The 11,586-nt window shown below is 35.2% G+C and overlaps 1 protein-coding gene across 1 annotated transcript in view; it reads right to left on the bottom strand.

Moving 5' to 3' along the window:
* Positions 1 to 2,393: 2,393 nt before the first annotated feature.
* Positions 2,394 to 11,586, bottom strand: part of LOC150079380 (synaptosomal-associated protein 47-like) — a 65,893-nt gene continuing 56,700 nt past the window's right edge. The window contains exon 4 of the mRNA XM_090382702.1: positions 2,394 to 2,761. Within this exon, the coding sequence (XP_090238828.1) occupies positions 2,493 to 2,761 (269 nt within the window). The 3' untranslated portion in view covers positions 2,394 to 2,492. The remainder of the gene's footprint in view (positions 2,762 to 11,586) is intronic.

Below are 11,586 nucleotides of genomic sequence, written 5' to 3'. Positions count from 1 at the left end.
GGGAAGTTTTCACGTGAGCTTAAGTTGTTAATGTCTTCATACAGAGAATCATATCGCGACTTATCGAAAGCATCAACACAGCGATTAATAACTGAGTTCATGCCTAAAACTACTGAAAGGTTCAGTGGTACTTTTGTTCAAGACATGACAAGAAGAATTCCACAAGTTGAGGAGGAAGTCGATGACGATAATACCATATCTAGTAGTTCTAGTGATATTACAGTCTCACGAAAATGAAAGCTTTTGCGTTGTCAGAAACTGATAGGGAATAACAATTTTTTTATAGAATCCGTAGCGAACAACTGAAATGAATGTTTTTTTTTTCAAAGTTATTAAAATTCATTATATGTATGTATGTTCTCCATGAAATGTAAATAAAAATCTCATGATCCTAACGAATTTAATGTTTTTGTATTATTTTGCTTATATTGCAGGTTTGGAACCAATCTTCACTTTTTTCTATGGAGTCAGTAGTTCTTTTTACACGTAATTTTTAGGAACATATCTATCGCGTAAAAAGAGGTTAAGGTATATATTGGTATGCTTATAAATATTCCTCTTATTATTAATTGTAGGAATTAAGAGATTTTATTTAATTTCTTGAATAGATGGATTTTTCTAAAGAAAGTTTTTTTTTTTTTTTTTTTTTTTTTTGTTTTTTTTAGCCATCAAAACACTGTTCCCATATTGAATCAAATTTATTACCATAGGAACAACCATTTACCACTGAAAATAAATCCTGACCTAATATATTTTTATGCATTGCAGAATTTTCATAACTGAACAAGTTATTCCAGTGTTTGTATACACAAACAGTGTTTGCTTCTATGGCTTCATTAGCAGTAGTAGTTTGTCTTGGTGTTGCCCTAGTGTAAGAAAAAAGGACTGGAGAAGGGGGGTCCTTTCTATCTGAAACACACCACACTGTCCTGTTTCAGAGAGTAGCAAACTGAGGGTAAGACTAGTCCTCACAAGTAATGTAATGTTTTTAGATTTTGTACTAAGGCCATGGAGGTACTCTGTGTGTAAACTATAAATTCTATCGTCAATTTACTAATATAAATGCACAAGGCATAATACAATAAAAGCTTAAAATATACCACAAAATGGGCACACTGGTTTAATTGTACCACAACATGAGATACATTTAAATCTATGCCTTTACAATTGTTTTTTCTTTTATGAGTTATCTATGGTGTATCTACAACGATATTTTACAATAATTGTCAATTTACATATTTTTCTGGTTGAAGAACACTAGTTTTGTGGCAGAGGCATGCAACTCTCACTCAGATATGGCCCATAACAGTTACTCCTGTTCAGATGAGACTTGAACCAAGGCCTTTTTCACATAGTGTCGTTTAAGTGGCTGAGGAGTGAGAAAAAAAGGTTGAACATTTAACAGCAGAGATTCTCGTCTTGAAATACAATGCCAGGCAGTCCTGTTTCTTGCTGGACATGCATTCCAACAGTTATGATGCAAGTCTAATTAAATAATAAACATCCCTGCATTCTTATTTATTTATTATTTTTTTCCCTCTTTTCCCACTAACAGCAACAGACTTAGGCTTACTTTAGAAATTATGATATTATTTTATGATTCAACCTAAAATTACTAATATTGTTTTTAATTAAATAACAGAGAGGTTAATTCATTAAAAACTTATGCATATGATTTTAATGAATAATAGCTTTGCCTCTTTTATTCAATTAAAAATGAAAGCAATTTTAGCTCATCTCATAGGCATTTGTTTATAAAATGAGCACAAGCCCAATCCTGTCACTGGAGGAAACAGTATGCCCTCAAGACAAAAAAAAAAATATGTAGATAAGTGTTTATCTAATTATTTCAATGCCTTCATTGAAAATGTTCAACACCTTTGTTAATCTGCGGGTGGATAACTCCAGCTAATTCATGATCACTGACAACTGTGACTTGCCTGATGCTGGAAGTATTGGGCTGATCTACAAAATCAACTTTCCTGCTGCACAATTCTAACAGTACATGTGAAAACAACTCAATTACATTGAGTTGTTTTCACATGTACTGTTAGAATTGTGCAGCAGGAAAGTTGATTTTGACCTGATAGTTGTGGATAGCTGTCCATGTAACTGTTGTTTTGGAAATAATCAATTTTTGATTACTCATAATAATTATGAATAATGAAAATTTGACTCAATTTTTCCTTGGTCAAAAAATCCATAATTTAATGCATGTTCACTTAGTTATTGATAATTATTTTCAGTAGTTTCAACACAATAATGAGAACTCAAATACCCTTGAATTCAACAAGTGAAGCTTCTGTTTTGTATTTTTTTTTTTTTTTTTTTTTTTTTTTAAGGACTGTTTTACAGAACAATTATAATATATATATTTATGTAATAAGTAAACAGCCAAAAAGAACTGGTCATGAGAACAGCTGTACATAAGATGCATTATTGACTAGAGGCAGCAAAGAGTAGAAATTAAGCTAGAAACATGTTAACTTATTTCATGTATGTTCTTTTATCTTTTTAATATCTGTCTTCATCCTCACATCAGTTTTGTCCACAGTCACAATCAGTTGATCAAGTTTTTCCATCTGAGAATGTTGCTCTTTTCCTACTGATATTGCTAAAGTGCGCAAATTTGAGAGAGCTGAAGTCAGCTCTTCCATTTCAGCATTTGTAATAGCTGATGAACACTGGAGTTGGCTGCTGCAACTTGCTTCATCAGGCAGTAAGTCAGGTCTACTTTGATTAACAGTAGAAAGAGCATCACCTGCAAAGGGTATATTTATAATATGATACATTATTTTAAAAACAAGTTATTAAAATTACATTAAATTAGGAAAAGTAAAAATAAATTAAAGATACCTATGTATTCACATAAAATGCATTCACATAGTAAAACCGTCTGAAAAGTAAAATGCAAACAGGTATAGAAAGCATCATTTCCTCAGTGTCCATCACCTTACACTATAACAGCCAGCAACATACTCTGCAAAGTGTCATTTAAACAGCGCAAAAGCAAACTATATGATCTTAAAGTGCTCACTCTCAACCACCTGCATTCGCACAGTGAAAGCTGTTAATGCAAATTTACTTGAATTTCAAGTAAAGTAAAATATGAAAGCTAACCAAAAAATAAGGTACAAATAAAGCATAGCAGGTGGATGCAGCCAAACTCTATAACCTTTGCCAGATCGACGACACTGGCAACAACCTACCAAAAAATTCAAAATACACAAAACATGTTTGTGGACTTCCTCCTAAAAGAAAACACATTCTTTGAGCAGCATGGGTAGGAGGTTTTGGCATACCTATCATGATTATCAGGAAAAAAGTTTATGGGAAAGCTTGCAAACGAGTAAGACATCACAAGTGGCAGTTACAATCTACAATGTCTGCCAATCATGATTTCATTTCATTGCATTGTGTGTGTGGGGCATATATTAATGAGATAAGTGCCTTAATAACAATATTTAGAGTAGTTATTACTAAATACATCCTAAATATTGTGTATTTTGATTCAACTAGTAAAGGAGTAGGGAAAAAACTGAAAGTGCTGCCACCAGAAGGCATATTTTGTTCTGTTACAGTAAAGTAGAAGCCCAGTTAACAGATGCTTCCGCACTTTCATCTTTAAACCGTACTACCCGATGCTCACAGCCTGTGTAGTACACCACACTTGCCAGTTGAGTTGCATGCCTCCCAAGAGGCTATTTGTGTGTTTGCACCAATAAAATTATATGTAATTTAATGAAATATGGGTGAGAAATAAAAAGTTGTTTCTATGAAAACAAAGTTGGAAGCTCTGAAAAGACTCAAAGATGAGGCTCCAAAAACTGATGTTGAATTGGGTGTGTAAGACAACTTTAAAAGAAGGGAGAAAGAAATAAAAAATCTAGACAAATTCTTCAGTCAGTTTGTTCCCCAGGGTTGTTAAGGTCTCTTTAACAAAATTATAAACCAAAATCAGAGATAGTAGACAATTTATTCGAACTGTGGTTATGTAAGAATGTCAATACAGAACTCCAATCAGTGGGTCTAATGTTAAAGAAAATATCTGTATCATCTTTTGATCTTCCATCAAAAGATGATACAGAAAGGATTATACCAAGTGACAGAGAGCTTGGACATTAGAAAAAACTATCATGGTGTTCATAAATTGAAAACTATCGGGGTGATGATTATCTGCTGCTCATTCAATCCACTGCAGGATGGAAGTCTACTCAATGATTCATATTGAGGGAAATGGACCATAATCTGCTAAAGATGAACAATTTATATTTTCACTCACAATATTGACAATGGATGGACATTATTCAAAGAATGGTTTCTATGAATTTGTAACTTCTGTAAATAACACTTGAAGAAAATAAACTTGCCCGAAATGGCTATTCTCTTTCTGGATAATACTGCCTTACATCCCAATTGTGAGTAACTTAAAGAAGGGGACATAAAGGTCATGTTTCTACTACCAAGTGTATCATCTTTGATCCAACCCATGGATAAAGGAGCTCTAGAATGTCTAAAGAGACAAAAGTTTTTGAATTTAATTTTGGAAAAAATTAGAAGATACAAATATAGGTCTCAGAATTTGTTAAGAGGCATCGACACTAGCATGAAATGAAATTACAAAGTTCAAAATTTATTATAGTTTGTAGAACACTTTTGCCTGAGTTGGCAATGCTACAAGATAATTTATTAACTGATTTCAGACATGTTGAAGGTTGCAAAGATTTACAGCAAGACAAAACAATTACCAACAAATTGTTGATTTGTGGGAAATGAAATTATGGACAATGGAGAAATCATACACTCCACGACAGAAACAAATGGACCTAAATATGAAGAGATTGAATCAAATTCTTTGGACACTATCAATTTTGTCATAAAATAGATGAGCTAAAACTGGAGAGAAAGAGTTCTTTTCATGTGAATACAAAAAGAGTGAATCAGATCTTGATAAAACAAAACAAAATGTTTTTCATGAACATTTTGTGAAAAGTGTCACTGAAAGTGAATATCTGATATTAAATCTGATTGAAATGTAAGATTTTGCACCTGGAGAACAGAAATAGAAGTCACAATAGTAATAGCATTTGTCATATATAGTGCAAGGACACTACAGGCTTTAGCTGCACTGGGTAAAAAAAAAAAAAAAAAACACCAAATAGATAAGAAAATACAAATTATATGCTTCATGCAGGTAACTATCCAGTCGACCTTGAATTTATTCAAACTATCAGCCTTTTTCAATTACATATGAGGGCAATTTGTTCCAGAAATCTATAATTCACTGACTAAAAGAAAACTTCCTACAATCTAATTTAAACCTCAACTCCTGTAATTTGAATTTATAGCCCCTAGTTATGGAATTCTTTATAACAGTGAAAATGCCACCTTCATTTTACCAGCCTCTCTCCAAGCCTTTTATAAACCTCAATCAGGTCAACTCTGAGGAGCTTGGTTGCCAAGCTCTGTAGCCCACATAATCGACCCTTTTGTTGATCTCATCTTTGGACCTTTTCAAGAAACTCTGTCGTTTTTCACATGAGGGTGTACAGTGTACAGTCAGTCCTTGTATAACGTGTTTACACTGCACAAATTCGATCATACATGATTTATAAATAGGGGAACGATATTGTATATAACACAAATCGAATTCTCTTATGCATGATTTGCCTTTGTGCTTATAAGAAATAGCAGTTGAATGCAGAGTCCCCCCAACTGAATGCAAAACGATAGGAAGGAAGAGAAGAGTCTGAAAATGTATTTTTTTATATCAGTGAAGGGGAAACATTTCACCATAATAATGTAAAAACCCACACAATTCCAGCTATCAGTATTATTGCAAATGCAATTAGATCAAGTTTACTACCCGTTTATAACAGATTCCACTAACAGGAATGCAACTGGAAATTGTCTTATGGCAGTAATCCCCAGAAATGTGCTTTAGTAAAATGTGAGCTAGTGAGGTGTTAAGTGTGTCTCTGCCTTTACGGTGTTGTTTATTCAGTTGCTACACGCGTGCAGCTTTGTTTATGTGTATCAAGCGTGTCTCCTCATTTTGTAATTGTGCTTTATTCCCTAAAAACGAGTAAAATACTTAAAAGGTGTGAAAAGGAAGCATCCTGGTGAAGACACTACAGATTCATAGAGAAAAGGAAAGCAATATCGATAGACAGAGGTGGACTGGGTCAAAAATTCTTACCCAGGAAAATTTGTAGTGGCCTCATACTAGTGTTTATGGCCAAAACCACACTGGCCTCTGGCCCACCGGGTTTTCCCCAGTAAGGCTTATGGCCAGTCTGCCTGTCGATAGAGAAAAAAATATGAAATTGTGAAACGCTTTGAGCAAAATTAAAGACCATGTGATATTGCACATGCTACAGGCCTAAATGAGGCAACACAGAGAAAATAAAAACTTTCGTAGCAGGAACAACTCAAACTGTAATTAAAATCCATTAGATCAACACACAAAGAATTGGAAGAGATGGAACGGCTGTCATCTGTTGGACAGAACAAGTTTGCTTATGATAGAAGCAAAAGCATTAGCAATATTTTATTACATAATATTCATGATAAGATACATATTTTATTATGATTATTTGTGTTTGGTAATGTTTTGGTTACAAATGTGTTCAATCTTGGGTGGTCAGCACCTAACCCTATTTTCTCCATAGGTCTGTTTATATTGCATGAGGGTTTCTAGGAACACAACTATTGTGCTATACGAGGACTGCCTGTATTCCAAATGGTGTCTTACAATTGCCTTATACAGCAAGATTATGATCTCCCTATCTCTACAAGATAATAATCAATAAATCATCGATAGGACACCATGTGCCTTCCTGGCTGCCTGTTTATACTGCTCAGAAAACTTCAGATCTGCCCGTATTGTAACTCCCAGATCCCTTTCTTCCTGTACTGTTTTTAATTCAACCCCACCAAGTGTATAATTTATTTTGGGGTAGCTATTCCTTATAAACCTCAATCAGGTCAACCAAGTGGCATTTTGCCTTAATTAAAACATAGCTGCCATTTTTGAGGTAAGCGCAAGCATTACTTTGGCCCATATCATCAGATAAATGCAGATCAATATTACTATTCCCCACTAACTATCAGTTTCTCTGAACCTTTAAAATACCCTCAATGATACTGGCAAAAATCCTTGCACCACCAGCTTTGTTCAAATAAAGACCATCTCTCCAAAACTGATAATTTCTTCTACCTGTGGGCCACGCTAATAAAAATTGCCCCCAGAGAATTGCAGATTCCCCCAAATCTTGAATTAATCCCTCCTATCATGTCTGGGTGGAATTGCAGACAAACATTCTGACTTAACTCGTGGAATTTTTTCAGCATGGTCCTATATTCATCCAACCAATGGTCAGGTCATGTTCATTTAATATCATTAGTCCCTACATGAATAATAATGCTTTCTTTACCCCCCCCCCTTAAAATCTGACAATCTGTTGGTAATATCATCAATTGTTGCTCCCAGCAAACTTGCTGGTTCTGGTCCACCTATCTTTATTAGAAAAAATGCTACCCGTTTCCCTGACAATTGAGTCTCTTGATAAAACCAGAACAGCTTGCACTTGACTATTCTTTTCTGGAACCTGAATTGGAGGTGCATCACTTGACAGATGACAAAATATGAGTCCCAGACGAGCCCCCAGTTACATTTGTTTCTGAGGCAAGTACTCATTTCTTCAATGACTTGAATTCTTGTAATGCATCAAGTTCTAATTTGAAATCAGTACACCCCTTACGTCGGGTACAAAGTAAAGAATTGTCGGTTGAGCTGTCACAGGCTATGCAAATAACAAAGTCATGACTTTGTCATTTGCGTAGGCATTCCCAGCTGATCATGATATCCTTGGACATTGTATCGTAAGTAGATCTTGTAGCAGTCATTATTTCGGTAAAATTTGAACTTTAGAAAGATTACAATATATTACAGAAATTAAACTGGTGACAAAACTTTAACAGCTAGAGAAGTTAAATTTAAGCTACTGAACAAAATTGTTGGCTGAGAAAGTTCCTGCCAAAATATCAATAACAAAGGCTATCTGAATATTAAGCTGTAGCTTTCCAAATACTTTTACAAAAATTTAAATTAACCAAGTATTACAGAAATTAAACTGCTAACAAAACTTTAATACTAGTGAAGTTAAATTTCATGACAAAATGTCAAAAACAAAGGCTACAGGTAGGGAGTATATAAAACGTGGTGATATACAAGACCTTTGTAAGTAGGAAAAAGGATGTCATCATCCTTTGTATAAGATGGTGAGACTGCATTTAGAATACTGTGTTCATGGCTGGAGCCTACTCTTGAAGAAAGACAGAACTAGAAAATTTTCAGAGAAGGGAAACTAGATTGGTGCAGATTGATAGGGCTTAGAGGGGAACAGGTATTCTGTGTGTTATCAGACACTCAGTCTAAAACACTGATGGATCCAATATCTTTCTATTACAGATTTAGTAATAGAAAGATATTCTATTTTCTAAATCTCCGGTTGGTCTGCCTCCCTAAAATCCACTCATGCACACCTCGATGGTAAGCCCTGTTACGTCACTTAGGTGGCAACGAACGTGTAGAGTAGTTCTCTTCAAGATGCCTGGTCAGCGTGAAGAGGAAAAGACCAAACCCTCCAGCATATGACAGTACAACGAAACAAATGGCCCTCAGTCCCCAGCGGCTTTCACTCCACCTCTTATGGCAGCTAGAGGATCAGAGTGGAAGCAGAGGGTGCTAAGAATCTCTGGGTACGACCAGGCTGCCATGCACGGAAACTGAACTTGGCCTGTTACAACGTAAGATCTCTTGTTGTTGAAGACAGGATATTAGAGCTGGAAAAGGAATTAGAAAATGTGAATTGGAATATCATCGTTTTGACTGAAACAAGAATAAGAAATGAATCACTTATAAGTTTATCAAATGAAAGTCTGCTGTACACCAATGGAAACAGTGAAAGGAGTGAAAGTGGAGTTGGGTTTTATCCATAAAGATTTAAAAAACAACATTTTGGAATTCAAAAGTAAATCACCAAGGGTGTCAAGAATAATACTCAAGATTTCTAAGAGGTGCAAGCTAAAGGTTATAATGATTTATGCACCAGCATCAAGCCACGATGATGAAGAGGTTGAAGAAATGTACACTGAAATTGAGTCTTCTAGATGAGCAGAAAAACCCACTACATTATTATTATGGGGGACTTCAATGCTAAGTTTGGAAAAAGACAAAACGGCGCAGAAAGGGGAACTATAGGAAATTTTAGAATTGGTGAAAGACTTGTGGAATTTGCAGAATCTCAAGGATTGTCAACAATGAACACTTTTTTCAAGAAAAGGGTGAACAGAAAGTGGACATGGAAGAGTCCAAATGGATTAACAACTAATGAAATCGACTTCATCCTCACTAACAGAAGATATATTGTGAATGATGTTACTGTCTTGAATAATGTAAATGTTGGAAGTGATCACAGAATGGTAAGATGTACACTTGATATAGATGTAGGAAAGGAAAAAACTGACTCGAGTAAATAATATGAAGGTCTTTGAGATAACAGAAGAGGAGAAAGAGCAGTATTTACTGGAACTTAAGAACAAGTTTGAGCTTCTGCAGACTGCTCAGGACAAAGATATCGACAAGAAATATTACAACTTTCTGAAAGTGATAAAGCCCAAGATACCTATAGGGAAAAAGAAAAAATTAGTCAAGAAACACTTGTTATGATGAACCGAAGGCAACAAATGAAGAACAACATAAAACACTGACAAGGAAAAAATTGAGAACACTGAGTTATGCAAAGCCATTAGAGACTCAGAGAGGACAAGATTTAACACAAGAAAAGTAGAACAAGTGTTAAGGGAAAGCAAAGGACTTAAATCAGCAGCCATGTGATTTATACTGAAGAATACTGATGGTGTACTTATAAATAGCAGAGAAGGCATAATTCAAATAGCAGAATACTACTATAGAGAATTATACAAGGAGCGAGGGAATGATGCCAGCAGTGGGGAAGATGGATCGCAAATTAGCAACACATACGACATACCCGATATTTTTCCTGATGAGATAGAACATGCATTAAAGAAAATGAAGAATCAGAAAGCCAAGGGGGAAGATGAAGTTACTGTACAGTTGTTAAAATTGGAAGGAAGAGACATAACACAAAAACTGGCAAGGCTCTTCACAAAGTGCATTAGAAAATATGATGCCTAAGCAGTGGAATAATGCAATCATAATCTGGCTGCATAAGAAAGGAGATAAATCAGAAATTGGAAATTATAGACCAATTAGCTTGTTATCCCACATCTACAAGTTGTTCACAAGGGTCGTTACTAACAGATTAGAAAGAATACTTGATGAGAATCAACCGAAAGAGCAAGCTGGCTTTATTACAGGATTCTGAACTATGGATCCCACCTTCACGTAATATCACAGCTAATGGAGAAAGCAAATGAATATAAAACAACATTATGCCTGGCATTTATGGATTATGAAAAGGCATTTGACTCCATACAGCAGGAGTGGCCAACTTAATTAGTGATGCAATCTACCATCTCAAAAATTTCATTGCACAAGGTGCACAAATTGAGTGATGACTGTATATTTAAAATTCACAGTGATCGACTGAAATTAAATCCGCAATCAACTCGTTGGCCAACCCTGCCATACAGCTTAAGGCAATGTTTTGGTCACTGGAAAGACAAGGCATAGATACCCCATATATTATGATTTTGAAGAAAATATTTGAGAACGCTGCCTCCTTTATTAGACTAGACAAAGACAATAGGAAATTTAAAATCGAGAAAGGAGTTTGACAAGGAGACACAATATCTCTGAAGCTGTTTACTGCTGCCCTTGAGGAAGCTTTCAGAAGATTAGACTGGTTGCAGAAAGGAGTCAATGTGAACAGAGAGTACCTAAGCCATTTACGATTTGCAGATGACATTGTGGTCATAAGCCACGGTCCCAAAGAATTATAGGAAAATCTTAATCAGTTATGCATAGTTAGTAAGGATTTTGGACTAAAGGTGAATATGGCTAAAACAAAAGTAATGATGAACAAGCATGTCACAGAAAGGGACAATGATTGAAGGAGCAGTAATTGAAAAGGTGGAGTCATACTTATCTGGGACAAGTTATTAGCTGTAATATTGATAAATGGCTGGAAGTCAAGAGAAGAATAAATTTTGGATGGATAGCATTCTGGAAATATAGTCACATACTGAAGAGCAATATCCCAGTTTGTCTGAAACGTAAAAAAATGAATCAATGTATACTCCCCACCATGACTTATGGAAGTGAAACTTGGGCACTCACCAAAAGAATGGAAGAGAAGCTGAGAACTACACAGCGAAGAATGGAACAAATTATATTGGGAATCAGCCTGTTAGATAAGAAGAGAAACACATGGATTAGACAGCAAACTCAAGTAAAGGATATTCTTATCAAAACTAAAGAACTAAAATGGTCTTGGGCAGGACACATAACTCAAAGACATGACAGATGAACTAAGAAAATAACAGAATGGTACCCAAGAGGAGCTAGAAGAAAACCTGGAAGACAATGACAGAGATGGA

Source organism: Mastigoproctus giganteus, chromosome 10 (assembly GCF_048544385.1).
Source record: "Mastigoproctus giganteus isolate SK-2022 chromosome 10, ASM4854438v1, whole genome shotgun sequence".
Classification (NCBI taxonomy): Eukaryota; Metazoa; Arthropoda; class Arachnida; order Uropygi; family Thelyphonidae; genus Mastigoproctus; species Mastigoproctus giganteus.
The sequence above is the reverse complement of the archived record's forward strand: the minus strand, read 5'-3'. Positions and strand labels throughout refer to the sequence as shown.